The sequence below is a fragment of the Hyperolius riggenbachi genome, unplaced genomic scaffold (genome assembly GCF_040937935.1).
Source record: "Hyperolius riggenbachi isolate aHypRig1 unplaced genomic scaffold, aHypRig1.pri scaffold_120, whole genome shotgun sequence".
In the NCBI taxonomy this organism is placed as follows: Eukaryota; Metazoa; Chordata; class Amphibia; order Anura; family Hyperoliidae; genus Hyperolius; species Hyperolius riggenbachi.
The window spans coordinates 343,660-367,314 of NW_027152343.1; the positions used below are offsets into that span (position 1 = coordinate 343,660).

The 23,655-nt window shown below is 45.1% G+C and overlaps 1 protein-coding gene across 1 annotated transcript in view; it reads right to left on the reverse strand.

The window, feature by feature from the left end:
* Positions 1–2,156: 2,156 nt before the first annotated feature.
* Positions 2,157–23,655, reverse strand: part of SLU7 (SLU7 homolog, splicing factor) — a 51,539-nt gene continuing 30,040 nt past the window's right edge. Inside the window, exons 10-16 of the mRNA XM_068264727.1 lie at positions 21,730–21,797; positions 15,615–15,754; positions 14,545–14,706; positions 6,205–6,309; positions 4,530–4,598; positions 3,354–3,455; positions 2,157–2,425 (exon numbers count right to left, since the gene is read on the reverse strand). Coding sequence (XP_068120828.1) covers positions 2,246–2,425; positions 3,354–3,455; positions 4,530–4,598; positions 6,205–6,309; positions 14,545–14,706; positions 15,615–15,754; positions 21,730–21,797 — 826 coding nt within the window. The 3' untranslated portion in view covers positions 2,157–2,245. The remainder of the gene's footprint in view (positions 2,426–3,353; positions 3,456–4,529; positions 4,599–6,204; positions 6,310–14,544; positions 14,707–15,614; positions 15,755–21,729; positions 21,798–23,655) is intronic.

Sequence of the window (23,655 nt, forward strand, 5' to 3'; positions counted from 1 at the left end):
GAAAAAAGAGCTGGCACATCCAAAGTAAATCTTTATTGGTTCCATGTAAAAGCATATGGCCAATGTTTCGGAGCCACGTAGGGCCCCTTTATCAAGGCAATGTTTGCTTGGAGGCAAAAATCTGTCTGCCGCTGTGTAGAAATTCCTGTAGAGAAAGTGGGAGTCAGACTCCTCTAAACACTCACATACAGGTAGCAGCAAACCTCCGCGCAAACACTGCCTTGATAAAAGAGCCCTGCATGGCTCCAAAACGTTGGCCCTATGCTTTTTACATGGAGCTAATAAAGATTTATAGTATATGTGCCAGCTATTTTCTCTGTTGGTTACATGTATGAGGCTTACAGTAATTTATTGTCCGTTTCATATTTATGTTTTTTGATTCTTTTCAAGGTTTTTTCTGATGCATGGAGTGACATGGCTTCATCCACAAATAACCACGAGTTTCCAGCTGTGAGAACTGAATTCCATAGGTTGTTTGTTATTGGAATAAAAGACCTGTGGAGATCAGTTCTGCAGTTTGGAGCACATTAACATCACAGAGAGTGGGATGCATCTGCGGGGACACTGCAACTGTGAAACAATGATCAGGGCTCCATCTACTGGGAGTTAACAGTCATTGCAGAACAATTACCCCATCTCTGGGTTCTTCCATCAAACAATTATAAAGATGGATTTCCTGCCTGGATTGCTCTGTCACTTTGGAACATTGACTTACTGTGAACCAGAAGTGAAAATAAACTTATGAGATAGTAAATTGCATGTGTAGTAGGAATAATAAATAAAGCAGTTGTATATAAAATACATTTTTATAGTTTTGTTTTTTTTAAGATTGCATCAGACTGTCACAGTTGCAGTTCTAAATACACACTTAAAGGGCAACTGAAGTGATATGGAGGCTGCCATATTTTTCATTTTAAACAATACCAGGCAGCCCTGCTGATCTATTTGGCTGCAGTAGTGTTTGAATCACACCAGAAACAAGCATGCAGCTAATCTTCTCAGATCTGGCAATAATGTCAGAAACACCTGATCTGCTGCATGCTTGTTCATTGTCTATGGCTAAAAGTATTAGAGGCAGAGGATAAGCAGGGCTGCCAGGCAACTGGTATTACTTAACCTCCCTGGCAATTTTAGGGTCTAACAGTGGTACAATTTTTTTTCATGTGCTTTTAGACCCTAAATGCAGGAAAAAGACATACTGCAGAGATCTGAAGCAGCCCCAGCACAGACTCACCTCCCCAGGATTACCGCTCCCAGCAACTTTTTTTTAAAAAAAATCTGAGACTGACTCGGGGTTATCGCCAAGGAGGTTAAAAGGAAATAAACATGGAAGCTTCAATATCCCCTCCTGCTTCAGTTGTCCTTTAAGCTGAAATAGAAACTAAAGTAATGACCCTTAGAACTTTCCTGTAGTAAAATTAGAAGGCTAAAGAACACTATTGTTGTGTGGCATATAATCAATGAAAAGGACGCTTTACTGCCACTGATATATTGATATGGAGGATTTCCCATCCCTCTCACCGTTCCACCACTGGGACTGCAGAAAGCCCATCTACAAGGGCTTGTTGATTGCGCTGGGCCGCACTGCAGAGGTGCAAAGTTTGTGCATGCGCAATAGCACAGAGCCGAAAGGGCTTGGTTTTTCCTGCCAAGCCAGAGCAGCTGCTCCTTGCTGCTGGGCAGGGGAGCAGTCCTGTACCGTGTGGCTGTGCTCGTTCTTATGCGAGAGCACTGCCGCGACCTTCAGGTGTCCCAGCGCTAGAACAAGGTGGAGGGGGAAGGTAAGTCTGTGTGACTTTTACCATTTTCAGAATCCCAGGTTTGCTTTGAAAACGTATTCCCATTACAGTACAATCTACAACTTTTGTTTTGTGACATCATACTTCATCCTTGTGTCGAGGTCCACACTGACTGTACCTAGTGCACAGGGCAGTAAGAAGAGGCAGAGCCGGATCATCCACAAGGCAAACCAAGGCAGCTGCCTAGGACCTGGAGAGAGTCTAGGGGCCTGGTGGATGCTAGTCCCCACCAAATGTAAATAAAAAAAACAAAAAACAGTGTGCATCCAAACCTCAATCCTGTAATACAGAATGCTGATCACCGCCACTGTGTCTTACTGATAAATGTACATTCATAAAGTGAAAGCAGACATGAAATACTTGTAATGAAATATTTATTATATTTACAGCTCTATACACAATAAACTGAAGGCAATAACTGCACAATGTGATGAGGTCGTGCTGCACTACTGTCCCAGAAAGGAAGCCATGGGATCATCGGGCCTCTGGCGTTTCATCCTGTATGCCTCCATTTCTTCCTCCGTGGGTTCTCGCGTCTCGTAGATACTGTTGTAGGCCCTTTTCCTTTCATCAATCTGCAACATCTCCTGTACCTGCTTAAGCCTGGCTTCTTCAGCATTCAGAGCCTGCATTCAGAAACAGAACACATTATTTTCCGGCATAAAGTGACATTACACAGGGAAAAGTGTGATTTTCAATGTGGTCGCAGAACAATGTATCTCCTTTGTAATGTCCAGCATATATAAGCTTTGTGTTCTACATGTTGTCAGTATACAGGAATCAGTCTCATGAACAGGGCCAGTACTAGACTTTTTGCTGCCTGAGGCAAAATTGTTCACCCCACAATTTGCACCTCACGTTATAGCTGCGGTGAGTCTCCCCAAAAAACACCCTCAGTATAGGTAGGTAGCCAATTATAGGTGCCCCAGTATTGGTAGCTAGGTACAGTTGCCCCAGCATAGGTTAGCCAGGTACAGTTGCCCCCAGTATAGCTTGGCCAGGCACTCTCTTCACTTCCTGTTTCTGCCTGGTGCTGCCCCCAGACTTCTGCCGCCTGAGAAAGTCGCCTTACTTGGCATCATGGGTGGACTGCGCCTGCTGATGAAGGCTTCACAGCCGAAAGCTTACTGCTTTTCTTCTAAGTTAGACAAGAAATGGTATCATCCTGATTCAAAACTTCTTGCTTTTACTGATGGCTAACACGGTACAGCACTCTGCTGCTTCTACCATTTTCACAGAAAGACTGAAATACCACTAGTAGATGGCAACATTACACTGCATTAGAAACAGCTTCTCTGGCGCAGACTGAAATACCACCACTAGATGGCAACGTTACACTGCATTAGAAACATCAGCTTCTCTGGTGCAGACTGAAATACCACCACTAGATGGCAACGTTACACTGCATTAGAAACATCAGCTTCTCTGGTGCAGACTGAAATACCACCACTAGATGGCAATGTTACACTGCATTAGAAACATCACACACTCTTTAGGATGAAGAGCTAGAGGAGCCAATGAGGCCGTTATAAGGCAATTTAATAGATGTTGTACCTTCTTCAGCTTCTCTTTCTTCTTCTCCTCACTTTCACTGTCTGAATCATTACTCTTACGGTGCTTTTTCTTCTTTTTCTTTTTCATCTTTTCCTGGTGGATCTGCAGAAAACAGCAATTAGTAATATGCTAAAATGCTGTACAACATACGGACATGTGCAAGTTAGGTCTGGGCATGCTCAGTAGAACAAAGTGCTTGTGCATGGCTTTTTTCCCTCTGTGCATGAGGAGCTTTATTTTACTGGGCATGCACAGACCTTACTTGCACATGTTCAGTCAGGATGCCCTCGCCCACAGCCAGGAGTGCTGCCAAAAGAGGTACCCTGCACTGCTGGCACAGTGGGCTCTACGAGGATCCGGGAATCCTCTGGATTATTCAGAAGCTTCCCACTACTGAGGTAGTTGCCATCCACTTCAGGTGTACTTTAAGGCCCGGTTCACGCAGGCATTCAACAGTGACTGTCAAATGCTTTTCTACAAGCGTGCAGAAAAGCAGTTTACAGCTTTTGGCAGCAATCAGCATTTTCCACCCCCGCGGGGGAACAAGGAGATACTGCGGTAAACTAATCTGGTAGCAACGCTTCAAACAAGGAGAAAAGTAGGGATCAAAACACGACGTTTGCACAAACAAAGGCAGTTTCCTTTTATTTTAATGGAAGTGCTTAAAGTGAACCTAAGAGAGGGTTGATAAAAAGTTTTATACATACCTGGGGCTTTCTCCAGCCCCCTCCACACAGATCACTCTCTTGCCGTGGTCTAAAAGCCTCCTAGATCGTCCGGTACCAGCCCTGTTTCTCCACGGCCAGTCAAGGCGTACTGCGCCGGCTGGCCACGGAGAATGGAGCTGATCTCGGGGGATCTAGGAGGCTTTAGACCATGGCAAGGGAGCGATCTGATTTTATCAACCCTCTTATCAGGCACACTTTAAATGACCAGAGCCACAGCTCTCGGTTACCACACCGGCAAGCGTCTGTGTGAACATGACCCAACTATGGCAAGAATAGTCCAATGTATGTTAAGCTGATTGACGTCTACTTGCTTTCCTTTAATGTTACCATGCTTTCCCAATTAATCACATAGAAATACATATTAGCAAGTATGTAGTCTCACACAGAAATATATTTAGATAAGGTTTTATAACAGTTATAGTTGCCATGCTTGTCATATCACACTCACCTCCACTAAGGTCTTTGGTTTGGACAGGTCCTCTGGCTCATTTATTTCTTCTTCACAAAGATCCGTAGTCTATAAAGCAAAATTAGGGACATTTATTCAGACCTAAGCACATCATCTTTACACATTTTAATCCTTGTGTGTTGATTATTTAGCTCTTAGGCATACCCTTATACTGGAAGCCCCTGTTAATTAACACTACTTACTGCTGTAACAGCTGAGATCTGGATCCTACAGCAGCTCGAGTCTAAAGCGGCCCATACACTGGTCGATTTCAGACATTGATCATAAATTGATCCTATCAAATCTATCGATTTGCGACCGATTTCGATCGATTTTATCTGACAGGATGGAAAATCTAGGTTGATCTGCTGCTGGCAGCAGATTGATGGCCCATAGAGTTGCATTGGATATAATGGTCCAATAATGCATGCAGATAGATTTCCAATAGATTTCGAAATTTGTTCCTAGTGTGTGGCACACATCGGATAGATGGATAATAGATAATAACAGAGGCTCCAAATTAGAATAAAATGGTTAAAAAACATTTAAAAGGAGGGGGGTAGGAGGACACCACCCTCAGGTATATAATGACCAGCCAATGAGTCGTTATAAATAAACAATACAATTTATTATAAGCTTGTCAAGTCGAATCTGACAGAAATCTATCTGATGGTCAAATCTGCTGCAAATCTAGAAGTGTATGGCCACCTTAAAAACTTCAACAAAGAGCCAATCAGAGCAGCTCTTTAAAAGTTCTTTCATTGGCTGCCACAGTCCACCAGATATGCTGATCAAGTGACAAAGCTGTGTTATAGGCCACATTCACACTGGTAATCGCAAAACACTAGCAAAATCCCTAGCATTTTGCAAATCGATTTTCCATTGTACAGGAAAGTGATTTTGGAGCGATTGCGTTAGGTGACTCTTTAAAGGAATCATCAGGCAAATTTAAAAAAAAAGCTTTACTTACCTGGGGCTTTCTCCAGCCCCTTGCAGCCGACTGTCCTACGCCGTCCCGGGCTCCCCGCACGAGGCCTATGTGAACCGCAGCTGTCAATCAAGCCCACGTTGTACGTGGCTTACTGCGCAGGCGCCTGCACCATGCGGGGAGCCCAGGACGGTGGCGGAGAGCGAAGCAGTCAGCGTGGGACAGTCGGCTGCAAGGGGCTGGAGAAAGCCCCAGGTGAGTAAAGCTTTTTTTATATTTTTTTAAATTTTTTTTTTTTTATTTAAAATTTGCCTGATGATTCCTTTAATACTGCAATGCAATCGCTCCAAAATCACAAAAAACAAACAAACAAAAAAAAAAAACACTGGTGATCTACAATGTGAACACTACCAATGATTTGCATGGTCATAGCGCTTTTTCAAGCTCTACCAATTTACAGACAAGCTAAAATCACTAGTAACACACTCCAGTGTAAATGCTGCAGTCTTGTCACTGTGTATCTATCCCTTTCTACTAGATTTGTAAGCAGAAATGGATAATGTGTTAGGAAAAAACACAATTCATTTCTAATACACACACACAAAAAAAAAAAATTATAGTAAACATGTTTTACAAAATGATTAATAACATAAAAAGATTAACAATCAAACCCCCCCCAAAAAAGGGGGGTCTGGTAACATTTGCCACAGCTATGCCGACGGTCACTGAGTACCCATAGACACTCACACTGAGGTTTTTCCCAGCTTCTCCGGTGCAGTAAGACATCTTAACAAATGAGTGGCAACACTTGTATCCCCATCTTCCATCCTTCCAGTATGAGCCCCATATACACTAGGGAGAGAAAACATTGTAAGGTCAAAACTACAGATAACACTGGGAAAAAAGAAAAACAAAGTACACTGAAAAACAAATACAACCCCAGTAATGAAAGAGATAGCAGTTTCGCATTAGGTGTTAAGGGGCCCATACACCTAACGATTTTCCCGCCGATATACAGCAGATTCGATCACTGTGATAGAATCTGCTGTGAAATCGTTGCGCAAACGCTGACAGAACAATCGATTTCCGTCCGAAATCATCCGTTCCTGTCGATCTGTCCGTGCGGAAGATTTTGCTTGATCGCCGGCGGGTCGGGAGTGAGTAGATAGCAGCGTTCGAATGCCCGACGACCGACGCTAGCTGCAATACATAACCTGTTCCACCGATGCGTGTCCCCGCTCTCTCCGCTGTCTTCTTCTCCCCACTGGGCTCCGAGTCCGGCTGGCTTCACTGAACTTCCTGTCCCGGCAGGAAGTTTAAACAGAAGAGCGCCCTCTACTGTTCCCCGGACAGGAAGTTCAGTGAAGCCAGCCGGACTCGGAGCCCAGCGCGGAGAAGAAGACAGCGGAGACGGGGCGACTCGCATCAGCGGAGCAGGTAATGTATAGCTGGCGGGGGGGGGGATTAAAAATCTGTTTGCAGTAAAGGCAGCCATACAATCCCTCTCTAACAGATAGATCCCTCTCTGTTCAAATCTGATCAGTCGATCTGATGGCAAATCGACCAGTGTATGGCTACCTTTAATTAGCTGCCATTACTTAAAGTCCCAAGTCACTTTTTTCTCCAAAACTGTTTCTCATAGAAATGCAATTATAAAAAACGGAGCATTAAAAATGAAATAGCAAAAATATGAAAATCAAAATTCAAGAGTTATTTTATTATTATTATTATTAATTTAAGAGTTGCCATGAACCACTGATGGCCACTTTCTCCTCACCAACATCCTGCATCCTTCATACCCAACTTCTCCTCCCTGTGGACTGTATTACTGGTACTCAGGGGGAAGGGGTGTGGTAGAAAGGGGTAGAAGGTAATGACAGAAGGATGCCTTAAAGAGGAACTGAACTCAGAAGTTAAAAAATGCGCATAGTAATCCACGTTAATATTTGCAGGCAAGAACAGTACAATAAATGTACAACAATATGTGAATAAACTGTATAATATATAATAATTCAACAAACCACACACCCCTGACTTGGCTGCCGCGGCAAGTCACGTGGTATCTGCCCGACAAGCTCCCAAAGATCACTGGGAAACCTTTCTGCTTATCTAAAATCCGCCTACCAAGTCATTACTGTGCGTCATCATGAGGCGCCTTCTGTGCAGAGAAATCCTGACAGGACAGCTACAGCGCAGATGGCTAGGGAGGTGAGAAGCCAGCAGGAAGAGAAGGGAGAGAGGCAATAATCCATGGTGGGAATGAGGAGGAACATCACACACTGGAGTAAGCGAGAGAGGCACAGCCAGGGCCGGTTCCTAAGGTGGGAGGAGAGCAAGGGCACATGGGCTCTCGCCTCTCCTTATCGTGCAGAGTTGCCAGAACAGCCGACCAGTGTACCCTGTGTGGGCACTTTCTTCCTCCTCGTCTCTGCTGGTGGAATGCCCCTCCTCTCTGTCTCTAACACTGAGGGCAGGAGTTCAGCAGAGAGGACTTCGGTGTAATGTCTGATTGTGCTGCCCCCCGGAAGCTCCCTTCCACACTGAGTAGCACGCATGCTCAGTGTGAAGTTAACGATGCTGCTGGAGGTAAAATACTAAATATCTTCACTTCCACACCTCTTACACTGCACAAATTTTCAAGGTAGGGAGGGAACCCCCCCCCCCCCCCCCCCAACTACCTCTATACCAAATTGCAGCCCCCAAGACCCGCTGGTTCAGGAGATAGATTACAGAAACTGATCTCGGGAACCAGCGTGTCTCGGGGGCTGCAATTTGGAGAGGTCATAGAGGTCGTTCTGGGGGTTCCCTCGCTACCCTGAAAATTTGGAGAGTGTAGGAGGTGTGAAAGCGGAGATATTTAGTATTTTACCACAAGCAGCATCATTCAATAGAAAATGTGGCCGCACAGTCTCCTACTGCGCATGCGGGGCAGCGCAAATCCACAGGCAGCGTAATCAGACACAACACCGGCAGGGAGATTCAAAGAAGACATCAGGACAGATGCATTACTATACTGGGTGGGCTGCTGGGCATCAAGGGCAGTGGCGAATGTACGAGGTAGCAGCAGTATTGCTGAAATCATTGAAGCAAGTCTGAGTATATAGAGGCTCTCTCATGCTTGCTGGCAGTGCGTGCATCATGCTCTCAGCATACTGCCAGGTCAGTTTTATCTGTAAATCTTCTCGTACACTTTCCCCTCAGTCCTGTTTTTGTTCCCGAGTCCATCCCCCCTCTAGCTGAACTAACAAAGCATTCTTCTCTAGCTAGCCTGCCTCCTGTCACTACTGTTTCCCCACCCCCGATTCTTCAGCCTAAGTCCCCTACCTCAATCATTGCCAGTCCAGCAGCTGCCAGAGGTAATAACGTCTCCTTGTCCCCATAGTTCCTGCACACAGCGCTTTTCTCACTCACAGTGACCAAGTCCAGGGTCAGCGCATGAAGGCAGGTCATAAATTCTGCTACTGTTATCCCTCACTGTAATGGATGCCACAAAAGCTAGCGTTTTCAGCTGTGACCAGAGAGAGATATGGAGACTGGAGAGGGGCGTAACTAGGCATGCTCAAATAACGACTTCGGATGAAATCCGAATAGGTGTTTGGATTTCATCAGGTTAATTAAAACACCTGGGTGGGCGGTGGGGGGTTAATCTTACCCATCAGCATCTTCTTAGTTCCGTCCCTCGGCGCCTCCCACGATGCGTTCCAATCCGCCGTCACGTTATTACAAACACTTCCTTCTTCCGGCTTGAAGGAGGAAATGTATTGTCATATGACGGCGGATTGTAACACCTCGTGGGAGGCGCCGAGGGACGGAACTAAGAAGACGCCGATGGGTAAGATTAAAACCCCCTCGCCCACCCGCACGTGTTTTAATTAACCTGATGAAATCCGAATAATACCTATTTGGATTTCATCCGAAGTCGTTATTTGAGCATGCCTGGGCATAACTAGAGATCACTGGGCCCCCCTGCGAAACTTTGGATGGGCCCCCCTCCCCCTCTGCTTTCAGTTTTGCTTTCAGCACAAGTAAACTGAGAACCAATATTAATCTATTGGCTAGTGCACACTTGACTGTGCAGGGGGAGGGGAGCCTCTGGTAATGGGTGCAGCAGGGGTGCAGAGCTGGGAACTCAGGTGCACAGAGATCTCACCATCAGAGTCCCTGAGAGATAGAAGAATCCAGGAGGAAAGGGGGGTGCCTCTGGTAATGGGTGCAGCAGGTGGGCAGAGCTGGGATGATCCTCATACACTAAGAGGTTTGGCGCTTCACGGTGTAAAAAAGACTGAACAGGTTTAAAACATTTTTTTTTTTTTAAATATATTTCACTGTTCATGCTTCACTCTTTATAAAACTGACCAAATGTCCACTAAAAAAAATTACAGGCATGCATATGCTTCACTGATATTACTTCACTCTTGCTAATTTCAGGAAAAACGTTTTTTTTGCCAAAAAGCAACCCTTTTAGATAGACAATCGACCTTTCTCGTTATCAGTTCACGTCCACACTAATGGTGGCCATACATGGTACAATTTTTTCATACAATCTTACCATTTCTATGTAGTATAAGGGTAAATTAAGTAACTATACTGAAAGGATAATTTAGGCAGTTCCTTTATATTACATAGAAATGGTAAGATTGTATGAAAAAATTGTACCATGTATGGCCACCATAAGGCTCAACACACACCATACAATCTTGGTTGTTCAATCTTACCACTTTCATGTAGTATAAGAGCTTATCCAATCAATCATACAAGGTATTTTCAATCTATTGGCCCTTATACTACATAGATTTGGTAAATCTGTACAACCAAGTTTGTATGGTGTGTGTTGAGCTTAAGAGAGGTTTGGCGCTTCAGTGTAAAAAGGACTGAACAAGTTTTTCCCAGAAAAAACATGAATGCATATACATGCTTCACTGTTATTGCTTCACTCTATATAAAACTAAACAAATGTTCACTAAAAACATAACAGTCCTTTTTACACTGTGAAGCACGAAACCTCTCTTAGTGTGCATGTGAGCTGATAATGAGAGGGGGAGATGGTGTATCTAAAAGGGTTGCTTTTTGGCAAAAAAACGTTTTTCCTGAAATTAGCAAGAGTGAAGTAATATCAGTGAAGCATATGCGTGCCTGTCATTTTTTTAGTGCACATTTGGTCAGTTTTACAAAGAGTGAAGCATTGACAGTGAAGCATATATAGATTTATGTTTTTTTTTGGAAAAACCTGGTCAGTATTTTTTACACTGAAGCCACAAACCTCTCTTATGGTGGCCACTAATGATCCAATCTTTTTCATCCAATCTTACCAAATCTATGTAGTATAAGGGTAAATTGAGTGAATATACTGAATGGATACTTCAGGCAGTTACCTTAAAGCTCAACACACACCATACAATCTTGGTTGTACAGATTTACCAAATGTATGTAGTATAAGGGCCAACAGATTGAAAATACCTTGAATGCTTGATTGGATAAGCTCTTATACTACATGAAAGTGGTAAGATTGAACAACCAAGATTGTATGGTGTGTGTTGAGCCTTATATTACATAGAAATGGTAAGATTGGATGAAAAAGATTGGATCATTAGTGGCCACCCTTAGTGTGTATGAGAACTGGGATGATCACCGACCTGCATCACGAGTAATCACGAGTGATTCAAATGAGGCTTAATTAGCCCATGCGTTATGCACTAGTAGGAGAAGGGGAGCTTGCAGGGGGTGGTGACATAAGAGGGGATTCCATCTGTCAAGCTACCTACAGGGGAGGACAAGGGCGGCTGGATGATGTAAGAGGGGATTCCCCCTGCGTGACACCTACGAGGAGGAGAAGGGGGTGGGGGTGTTTGACATAAGAGCAGATTCCCTCTGCAGCGTTACCCCTCTCCCTCTGCCGAAGAGGATACGAAAGGGGAGAGCTGCATGACTACAGGACATGATATGGGATCTGGCACAACACGAATGGGGAGAGCTGCAGGACTACAGGATGACAGCACAAGATCTCACACTGCAGGAGGCATAGTTAGAGAAAAAAGAATAATACTTTATCAAGGTGTGTGCCAGTACAGTGCAAGGCAGCAGCAGAAGCCACAGCTGTCACTTTCCTGTAACCGGGCAACTAATGATGACCTCATGACACTGGGCTGTAAATCTCATTCTGTGGGCGTGAATGGGCATGTCTAGCTCCAACTGTAACACCGCCCACAGGATCAGACTCTGCACCTTCCATGGAGTTAGAGCTGTAAGATGGATGGAGAGAACTGCAAGATGGAGCCTGCCATTCTCTTTTATTCATATTTGTATTGCACAAATATATCTACTTTTATATTGCCCTTCACAAGTGTTTTGTGTCTAATCATTCATTTCAAAAGGGATAAGGAAGCTCAATTTAGTGACTTTTTTTTTGGTTCACTTCCTCTTTAAGGACACAAAGTGAGTGCAATATGGATGCTGGCATATTTTCTTCCTTTTAAACAATGCAAACAGCAATCTCTGCCTCTAATACTTTTAGCTATAGACCCTGAACAAGCATGCAGATAAGATGTTTGACTGGGGTTTGACTGGATTTGGTGCACGCTTGACATTCAGACACTAACAGATGCACGAAAGATCGGCAGGACACCTGGCAACTGGTATAGTTATAAGAATATGGCAGCCTCGATATCCCTTTCACTTTAAATGCCCTTTAAAGTGCATCTGAACTGAAAGGGAGTGGCTGCCCTATTTATTTCATTTTAAACAATACCAGTTACCTGGCAGCCCTGCTGATAATCACTTCTGCTGCAGTAGTGTCTGAATACCACACCCGAAACAAGCATGCAGCTAATCCAGTCAGGTGTCAGTCATAAACAACCAGTTAACATGCTTGTTCCGGGTTTATGGCTGTCAGAGGCTCAACAGGACAGCCAGGCAATTTGTATTGTTTAAAAGGAAATAATTATGTCAGCCTCCATATCCCTTTCCATTCAGGAGTGCTTGAGGCCAGTTTTACACTTGAGGTTTGCGATGCTATAAAGCTTCATATAACCCCGTGCCTCGGTGTGGCGCCTGGGTCATATGCATAGGCCCACCCCTGGCTCACAGGGATTCCCTTTGGTTTGCGCATACGGGCCGCGTGGCACTCCCAGCATGTACACTTACTGCATCGCCCATTGACTTGCATTGCTGCATAATCCGTGTGGTAGGCACAGGTAATGCGGTAACGTGCTGCAGACTCTGCGTTGGCATTCTGGTGATTTGAATACTTCCAGCGCACCGCGCAAAGTTTGGGAGTCTTCCCTGACATGCATGGCCCTTGCGGTGGGGAAGAGTAACGCAGTGTGACTCAGTGTGCAAGTGGCCTCAATGTTTACAGTGAGAATCTGGGCCCTGGTGATCCACTGCAGCTGTGAGCTTTCATTCTTATATTGCAAAAAGTAAGCATTTTAGTAACAGTTTGAAATGCACATTTTTTTTTAAAAAAGAGGAACTATTAGCCGTAATATGCCCTCCCTCCCCCAAAAACAAAACACACACACAAAAAAAAAAAAAAACACGTAAGTAAATACTTGCTCTACTTACATAACAGCTGTATTGCACTGTCCACGTTTTGGATTTTGGAGATTTTTCAATTTTAATACTGTACAATCCTGGTCCTGGCAGTGGCCATTGTGTCCTCCGGCTAAAGATTGCCACCCACCCCCCCCTCCCCCCACATCCCTCTCCTCCCTGCACTGATTTTGAGCACAGCGGGGAGGAATAAATGCAGCAGGCACAGACTCACCTACTAATGGATCCATGTGCTGCCATTCCCATCTATAGTATAGAAGGGAACTGCAACGCCTGTAACCATTATTAGGGCGAGTGTGTGTTCCGCCTTTATCCTTCCCCATTGAGCAGTGCGGGGAAAAGAGGGAATGCAAGTTGGCAAGGGGGGGGGGGGGGGGGGGGTGCGGGCGATCGTCCCGGGGAGGCTGTCAGATGAACAGAGGTGAGCTGTTTTAGTTCTATACTGAAAAGTCCGGATCTTGTCAATGATTCGCATCGGATTATTGATAAGATCCGGATCTTTGAACCAAATCTTTGAATCATTTCTAGCAGAGTGAGAGAAGCTGCCGTTCCTGTTTCTTCCAGACATCCACTGTGAATCTCGGATGATTCGACTCACAAAAAAGATCCGGATCAAAGATCCGAATTGTTCATGATCCGGACAACACTACTGTGCAGTGAATATTAATTAGCTATGTGGCTAGGAACAATAGCGGACTCCTGCAGTATATTCTAATGCAACATGTGCACTGTGAACAGCACATTGATTTTTCAGTGCTGCGAGTTGGGCTGCTACAGGCTGCTGTAACATGAGCCTGTAACGTCCAGCTGTGAAAGCAGCCTTAGGGCCCTTTTACACTTAGGCCTCTTTTCCATTAACTGTTTACAGGCAGTGAAATGCCTCTCAAACTCTCACAACTGCTTGCTGCTGCCTGGTAACTACTCACTGCTGATTGGCAACTGCTTGCTGAGCACACAGCTCAACAGTTCGTGGAAAAGAGGCCTTAATCAGTTGCTCTCAGTTAAGACTGATAGAAAACGGATTTTCAAAGTAATGCCCATGTTTTTCTATGGCACCTTTCACACTTAACGCGTTTTAACTGAAATCTTTGTCACAATGCACTGCTATGGAAAAACCGCGTACCAACTGATTAAGTGTAAAAGGGGCCTTAGGACGGGATAGGGAAATGAAGGGGAGGACCTCCCTGCACTGTGGAGAGAAAAAAAAAAACAACACTCCCAGCATGCTCTGCAGTATCTGTTATGCGGCCTGCGGCCTCCTTAGGAGCTTGGGAATAAAGAGGATTGCTATTTAGCAAACAACAAATTAATGAGAGATTTTTAACTTCAGTATTGCCTTTTTGGCTTCCTTCTAAACTGTTTAACACAGGAGAATAGAGGTTTAAATTAGCTTTTGTAGCCTAACAGTTACTCTTTAAGAATGCATTTCTGAGAAAGCTGCGTAACCTTTCTATTTTTTTTTTTCTAAAATTGTAACAACATCTCTAAACCTTTCTCACTTGCATTGTAAACCCTACCACAGTCTGATTCAATACTTACTGTGTGATTGTTGGAGAGAACATCTTCCTCATACTTGGAGCGTACCACGGCTTTCTCCTGCCCCTTTATGACTGTGCCGTGCCTGGAGTATTCTACGTAGTCCTCAGTCTGAGCCAGGAGCAGCTCTGCTGGTGGGGCATCCAAGTGCTCTTGTCCTCCATACTGCAAAACACACAGCAAAAGCACTTCATTCACTTTCCATAACCACATATACAAATGCTATTAACAAAATATTTTTTATTAAAAGTGAAAGCTTAGGACTGCTACTCAAGGGATTTAACTGTGCTACTTAATACCAAACACTGGGGTCCTTGGGACCAAGCCCTATAGGTACTAAAAAGACAGTAATCTTTATTGTAAAAGTCTAAATGACTAAAAAGCGGGGAGGGGTGTATGCGTCGTCACCAGCTCCGTCAATCAGAGGTGCATGCCTGAGTGAGTGTATACTCAACCTTATTTTTCAGAGAACTCCTTGGGTGTCTTTGCTAATCCCCCTCCACTCAAAAGAGTGAGGTGTAGCTAGCCCAGGAGGCTCAAGTGGTGCTGTATTGAAAAATCGGAGATGCACATACTTGGGGGTGCTACTAGTGTTTGTCAGCGTAACCCCCAAGATAGCGATAGCAGTGCTACTGCAAGTACAAACAGACACCTCTCATAACATGCACATATTAGATGAGGGGTGTGGATAGGGGACTCTACATACCAAGGTGGTGCTATACAAATGAATAGAGTCCCGTATCCACACCCCTCATCTAATATGTGCATGTTATGAGAGGTGTCTGTTTGTACTTGGAGTTTGAGTATACACTCACTCAGGTATGCACCTGTGATTGGCGGAGCTGGTGACGACGCATACACTCCTCCCCGCTTTTTAGTCATTTAGACTTTTACAATAAAGATTACTGTCTTTTAGTACCTATAGGGCTTGGTCCCACGGACCCCAGTGTCGGTTATTCTAATTTCCCTGGTACTCATTCGGCTAGTAGGAAAAATGTTTTACTTAATAGCCAGATAGTGTAATCTCACCTCTATACCATTAAAGTATACCACCAAGAATGCGAGTAACCTACTCTTTCTAAGATGCTCTTCTTCTGTTCTTCTTTGAAGTGCTCTTTCTTGACTTTGAAGGATTTGCACAAGACTTCCAGCTTGGTGGGATCAGCCTGAAGGTGGACATCTGATCCCTTCTCATAGGCGGCCCAGGCAAACACTGTGCAAGACAAAATACCCGTCACATACACAGGAATACAAAACTTCCCCTGTGGTCTGTACAGTTCAGTTACTATAGTCAAGAAGATTATTAAAAGGGATTTAAAGTGTACCAGAGACGCCGGCTATTAAAGATTTCTACTTACCCGGGGCTTCCTCCAGCCCCATAAGCACAGATGCGTCCCTCGCCGTCTTCCTGTGTGCCTCTGTTAAGCCGCAGTCAGCTCTGGTATTCAGCTCAGTGACGTCAGCAGGGGGCCTTCTGCGCATGCGCGGACCTTCGGCGCAAGCGCAGAACACCCCGGCTGACGTCAGAATTAGACTGGGCCCGACTGACCGGAATACCAGAGCTGATTGCCGCTTCATGGAGGCACGTGGGAGGATGGCGAGGGACGCATCCATGCTTATGTGGCTGGAGGAAGCCCCAAGTAAAAAAAAAAACCTTGAATAGCTGACATCTCTGGGTCACTTTGCATAGCTAAGTCACAGCCCTGTCTTGTTAAATAGCATATTACTACAGTATATAAAGTACATTACCAGTGACACCTACAGTGAGAACTGCTGCCTAGATGTTACTCAATGTCTGGATTTAATGAACATGTAATAAAATGGAGTATAAAGTTTACAGAAAATACCCCCGCATGCTTATCTTTGTTGGGAAATGTCCAGACTGTTTATAGGTAAAGTGAAATAAACCTGAGGTGAAAAAATAAAATAAAAAAAAACAGCAACAACCCCCCCCCCCCCCTATACTTGCCCAATAAAAGCAACTTTCATCCATGGTTCCTGCCTCCACATCCCACTTGTTCCAAGTGCCGAGCAGCCAAGCTGAAAGTCTGTGGTGGCCCAACTCCCTTGTTGCATGTGACGCTCTGTATGCCCATCTCCCACATGACAACTCCCACTGATGCAAATACAGTGGAAGTTTCCACAGCTTGGCAGGATCAGAGTACAATATCACAAGCCATGAAGACACAGGGATATGTAGAGAGTACACGATGAAGGAATGTAAATGGTGCCAGAGAGTAACATTAAGGCTGCTCAGATACAACCTTTACTGATACTCAAAGGAGGCTGGTGGAAGGTGGTACATTTAAAACTACAGAAAGCAGAACACCTGAGCTTACTGTTAGCCAGTGAATACATCAATCACATTACAGGATCGCAAAAAAGTTGTGGCCAGCTCAGTCTTTTGAAGCTCTTATGTCTGTTTATGGTTTTCCTGCTGAGGAAAGTTGAAAAGGTCATTAGCCTGCTCTGTGAAATCATTTAAAATGCTGAGTGTAGTGTGTAAACTGCATATATTAGAGAATGATGCAATGTTATAATTACTTTTCTTTGCTATTAATGTTGTATTAATTATCTGTACTAGAAAAACAAAAGTTTGCTTTCCTAAAACAAAGAATTTGCGATAATTCAGGTTGGAGTGAGCTTGAGATGTCTCCCAGAGCAACACTGCTGAATATATGCAAATTAACCATTGTACCCTTAGAAGCTAAACACACCTCCAGAACCGCTGGAATGCAATGATGTGTCAGCTTGTTAATTTGTACAGAGCCATAATAATCCAACATGCATACAGACTGTTTCGGATTGTTTGATCCTCATCAGTGCATGGCATGGATTAATTTGGCTCTATGGAGTAGGGCTTGTAAATCTGAGAGGCACAGACTAACCAGCAAGCTCATGGTGACCCAGAACTCATTGGAGTGTGTAAGGCACTACAATGGTCCTAAAAGCTTTTAGGAACATTGTAGTCCCTTACACACTCCAATGAGTTCTGGGTCACCATGAGCTTGCTGGTTAGTCTGTGCTTATGTGTACTACACATAGAATACGTTTTTTTTTTTCGCTTCAGTGCCACTTTAAAGAGAACCCGACCCAGAGCTCGGGTTCAGCACTGCAATGGTCTCCAGTATTCTCGTAAGAATTTTTTCCAGCCGGGTGGTGCGGTGGGTGGTGGCAGGGAAATACAAGGCTGGCGTTTTTATAAAGGCAGCCTGGGCTATTGCCAAGGGCCCTAGAGTCATCTGACAGGGGACACTGAGAAATCACATGGTTGACAAACAGACAAACACACACACACACACACACACAGGGAAACATATACCCATACACACAGAAACATGCTACACACACAGAAACATGCTACACACACACACACACACACACACACACACACACACACACACACACAGGGAAACATATACCCATACACACAGAAACATGCTACACACACAAACATGCTACACACACAAACATGCTACACACACAAACATGCTACACACACAAACATGCTACACACACACAAACATGCTACACACACAAACATGCTACACACACAAACATGCTACACACACAAACATGCTACACACACAAACACACACACACACACACACACACACACACACACACACACACACACACACACACACACACACACACACACACACACACACACACGGCTTTTCTCAACTTACTGGCACAGCTATAGGACATGGAGTAGGTGGGCCAGCTAGGACTGCAGCAAATATTAATGAGGAGGCACACCACACATGCTGTCAGCAGCAGAGAGTGTCGTCTGCTGTACTGGTTTACAGGCTTCTGCCTCCTAGAGGATGCTGCCTGAATTAGGTTTGCAGCATTGTTGGGACGTTCTGATAGGAGTGAGGAGGAGAGCCAAGACAGCCGGGCCCTCACTAAAATTAGCCGGGCGCAGCGCCCAGCTAATGAGGCTTGGGGAGAACACTGGGTATCCTTGTTGAGCCCCCAATCCATGTTCCTCCTCTACAGTGCTCCATACTAAAGTAACCTGTGAATGTATCTTATTATAGTTCTCCCCTATAATAGAGCTCCTTAAGATACTGTCTCACTATCATACTGTTATTTTATTATTGCGCTCCTTAATATACTGACCCCCAATTCAGTCCTTTTTATAGATGAGCCAAGGAGATACTTATTCACTGCTCCAACTGGAGCAACAGTCTAACTGGAGGGAAAATTCCAGGGAACCTCTGCATTGCATAGTGGCTACAACTAACCCCCCCCCCCCCCCCCAATGTTCACACCCCTTCCCTTGATGCTTATCTCACAAGAGTCATAAAACCAGTGTGGCCATCATGATCTTCACACCCATAACAAGCGCAACCACAAAAACACCTGATCTGAAATATAGTCCCCTGTATCAGAGGAAGGGAGGGTTAGTAGTTGAGGTCCCCCACAGCTCTGGGCCCCTCTGCAATCACAGGGGCTGCTTCCCTCTAGTTACGGCACTGCCCCTGCAATGTCCTCAAGGGAACCTTGCTTGAGAAAGACTGCTCCATAGGATTCAGAGGCTTCCCTCTTAGACAAGTATATGATTTTGTACCCGAGCTTCAGCTTAAAGACTACCTAAAGCCAAAAAAAGTTTGAACAGCAATACATATATGCAATCTATGCACTGTGTACAGTTAGATAAACATAAAAAGTTTACATCTGGTATATTGCAGTGCATAGAATAGACTCACATTTAGAGCTGCTGTAGCACCGCCATCTTGCTTCTCATGCTGAAGCCAGGGACAGTACACCCTCAGCTTTGTGCCTCCCCTCCAGCATTTGTCCTTACCTCCAGTCTTCTGCCCTCCCCTTTGTGTAACTATGTCTGGGAAATCCCATGCAGATAGGAAGGACTGATGACATCTTAGATAACCTCCTGCAGACGTCTCTAAATCATCTCTCTCCCCGCTGTGCAGCCACCAGCCTCTCTCTGCCTTTTCCCTGTTTAATTAAGCCTGTCACTCCCTGCTGTGCAGCTGCTTCAGCCTGTGTTCCTGGTCTCTCACTCATGAGATGATGCAGAAGTTTACCATGCATCATCTCTCGAGATTTTGCAAATTGAGCCATTCGTGGGTCGGGCTCTGTAAGTGGGATTGCCAGTGATGTCAGCAATCCCACAATGCTGTGCGAGCTGGCCAGGCAAAAGAAGAAAAATCGCCAGGGGCAAAATTGACAGGGGGGAGTGGCTTATGAATGAATTGATTGATTGCAGTAACATGTGGTAAGAATTAGATATTATTTTTATCACAAATCTATATATTTTACTGAGTTAGGTTATTTCATGATAAGTTATATCTTAGCTTTTGAGTCTCTTTAAGCTCAGGTATACTTTAAGATGTCAAGTAACCCAGACACTGGGGGATTTCCTTCCAACCAAGTAAGCAACAACAGAACTTTTGCAAATTAAAAAAAAAAAAGTAAAGCACTCTTAACTGAAGGCAAGTTTCAATTATACAAAATATCATAATTTGCTAAGATTACAGTTTAGTTTCCTTTAGGGTCAGTTTATCAGTTTTCAGAAAATTGTTATGTACACACTGAGCAGGTTTCTTGCACATCAAGACAAATAATCACTCAGGTTCAGGAGAAAATTTGATGCCGTTGCTTAACCCCCTTGGCAGTACGATTATTTTTGGATTTTAGGGTCTAAAAGCGGTGCATTTTTTTTTTTTTTGCATTCTTTTAGACCCTAAAACTGGAAAAACAAAATCATGCTGCTAGGGAGATCTGCAGCAGTTCAGCACTCATTCACCTCCCGGGGGCATCTCACCGGGGGCATGCAGAGCCTCCGTGGAGAGGAAGAAGAATGGTTGCCAACATCGGGCTCCTCCGGGAGGTGAGTGAAACCACGCCCGCTGCGCGCATATACCTCCGGCAGCTACCACGAGTCACACTCAGGGTTACCGCTCCTGGCTTGTTTTTCCACCCCAAGCTGGAATCGTGATTACCGCTAAGGAGGTTAAAGTGTACCCGACACGGGAGGGAAGATAGATAGAGATAGATATATTTCTCCCATTTAGCTGACCCCTGGGCTTTTGGCATGGTTCCCACTAGAACGCTGATAACAACTAGCATTTTTGCCTGGTTAGAGTAGGACTCACCAGATCGGGGACACTTTGGCGCAGTTGGTGAGCTTAAACGCGTTAAAGCGTAACCAAGAGCCCCTGTCACTGTTTTCCTGTTGTGTGCTGCAGCACCCTCTGTATATTATATTATATATCTATATCTATGTATCTCTATCTATCTATCTATCTATCTATCTATCTATCTATCTATCTATCTATCTATCTATCTATCTATCTATCTATCTATCTATCTATCTATCTATCTCTCGGGCTTCCTCCAGGCAGAACCCTTCACAGGCTGTCCCGGAAAGTCCACCAGTCGGGGCAGGTGCAGTCCGGTAACCACACACTTCCATCACCGGGAGCGTTCCGCGCGTACATTTGAATACGGCGCTGGTAGACTTGGGCGCAGGATCCAGCTGTTAAATGGCTGGTCCTGCTTCTGCACAAGTCCGGGGCGTTTTAATTACTATTCCCCCTCCAGGCCGACATGGATAGAGGGGGAATGAAATAATTCGGCTTCCAGCGATTGCTGGAGGCCGAATTATTGTGTTTTTTAAGCAAATTCGGCTCCGTCTTCTGACGGAGCCGACCTTCCTCACTGAGCGCCGCTATAGACTGATTCCCATTACAGTCTATGGCGGCGCTGGCTGCGCCCAAAGCTAGCAGCGCTGAAAAGCACTGCTCCGGCGTTCCGCACCTGCTCAGTTCTATTGTGCATATGCAGAATGCTACCGGCGACGAAGCCTGACAGGAGCATGTGCAAGGCTGGGCCACGCATGCGCAGGATGCCCCAGACTGGAGGACTTTCCGGAACGAATCGCAGACAACCCAGGTGTGGACAAGGATGTCGAGGGAGCAATCAGCCTGGAGTAAGCCCTAGGTATGTATATATATATTTTTTTAAATCACCGCATCTCAGGTTTACTTTAAAGAAAATAGGTATTAGAAGAAAATGAAAGTGCTTTGCAGCAGTTTCAGCTGGCTACGATACAAACTTATTTGATACCATTATTAACAGATTTGCTGCTGCTCCAAATCATTCCAGTGTTGTGTAATACAAGTGCAATTAGGGAATTTATGTTTTTATACTTACACTGTGTCTGCGCCATAGCAATTGTGTCTCCAGTATAGCGTACAAAATTATCACCAGCGTAGCTCACTCTATAAAGAGAACCCCAAACCATTAATAAAATGGAACAAAAAATTCTGTAAACAATAAAGATCTTACCTAAAGTGTACCCAAGACGGGCTATATGTCAGTATTTTTATTTATATATATATATATATTGGAGGCTTTCTCCAGCCCCATGAGGTCCGTGGCCTCTCTCGGCATCCTATGCGGTGGTTCCGTTCACTAACAATCCCCTCCGGTATTCTGGACAGTCGTGCCCCTTCAGCACATTCGCGGCTCAGCCTCAAGCTTTCATCCCCGGGAGCATTCTGCACAGTACTACTGTGCAGTCACAGAACACTCCCGGCTGCAGGAGCATGAAGCGGGATGCGCGCGTGGCCAAGTCGTGCATGCGGAGGAGAGTGTGGCCCGGCAAGACTACTGAAGGGGATTACTACTGATCGGAGCCACCAGAGAGGACACAGAGAGAGCCCACGGACTTCATGAGGCTGGAGGAAGCCTTAGGCAAGTATAGATACTGGCATATAGCCCGTCTCAGGTTCCCTTTAACCTCCCTGGCGGTAGGTTTTTTTTTTTTATAAAATTTGATTTAAATGTTTAAGCTAGAACTTCGCTAGCTAAATATGGCCCCCAAGTCCCCTGGCACTGCTCTGTTCCCCCTGATCGCCGGCGGCAATATTTACCGATCCGCGATCCCGCGAGAGCCGCATCTTCACCCTTTAGCTTCAGTCCTCGCTATGGCGACGATCGGACATGACGTTATGCACAGTCCCGATCCTCCCCATAGCGTAGCCTGGAGCTGATTGGGAGGCTGCGCCATCGCGGAATCCCTGAGGGGTACATATTACGGCAGTGATCGGGGGAGAGCGGAGGGACTTGGGGGGCATAGTTAGCTAGCCAAGTGCTAGCTTAAGCATTTAGGTCACATTTTATTAAAATAAATCCACCGGGGGCCATGTGATCCTCTCCGGCGGCTAGCCAGAACGTAGGTCAGGCTTACCGCCAGGGAGGTTAAAGTGAACCTCCCAGCAATAAGCTAAACACATACAAGTAAACTGCTTCATCCTGTCCACAAATTTCTAACTCTAACCACAGAATTCCAACATAGGGATGCATACACTCATTCAAGATGACCACTTCCATGTAGTATGAGAGCTTACCTACATTCTGTTTATAGTATTCCAAATCTGTTGGCCCTCACAGTACATGTCGGTGGCAAAAGTGGTCAGTGATTGGATGTGTGTATGCACCATATTATAATTAGATATGTACACGCACCTCAAGTATACCAGCAACTAGTCTAACATTTTTCCCAATAATGGGGTAAAGAGTGTGCTGGGGCACAGCAGTAGATTAGATGGATAAAGTTAGCACCACCGAAATGTAATGAAAAGCTCTTTATTGCAGCGGTTTTAAAATGCGGTCATGACGGCAGCACCAAAAAGTAGACACGCACGGCGACAGCCCCGCTGTTTCAGGCATGAGCCCCTTTTCAATCTGCGCTGAAGTGCATATTAGAGCGGCTTGAAAAAGGGCTCATGCCTGAAATGGTGGGGACGTCGCTGTGCGAGTACTCTTTAAAAGTATAAAGAGTATACGGATTTATACTTACTTGTGGCTTACTCCAGCCCCCTGTAGTCTGTCTGCTCGATCGCCTTCCTTCCAATCCCCTCCGTTCTCCCACTGTGTGGCCCGGTAAATTCTCTGACTGGCCCAGTCACGCTCCACTGCAAATGCGCAGTCTTGGCCACATGCCCCCCGATCGCTCTCCCATGGCCGGGAGTGTTCTGTGCATGCACAGTTTACTAAGAATGTAACTGCACTTGCACAGAACACTCCAGGCTACAGGAATAAGATCGGGGGTGCATGCGCATCACAGTGGAGTAT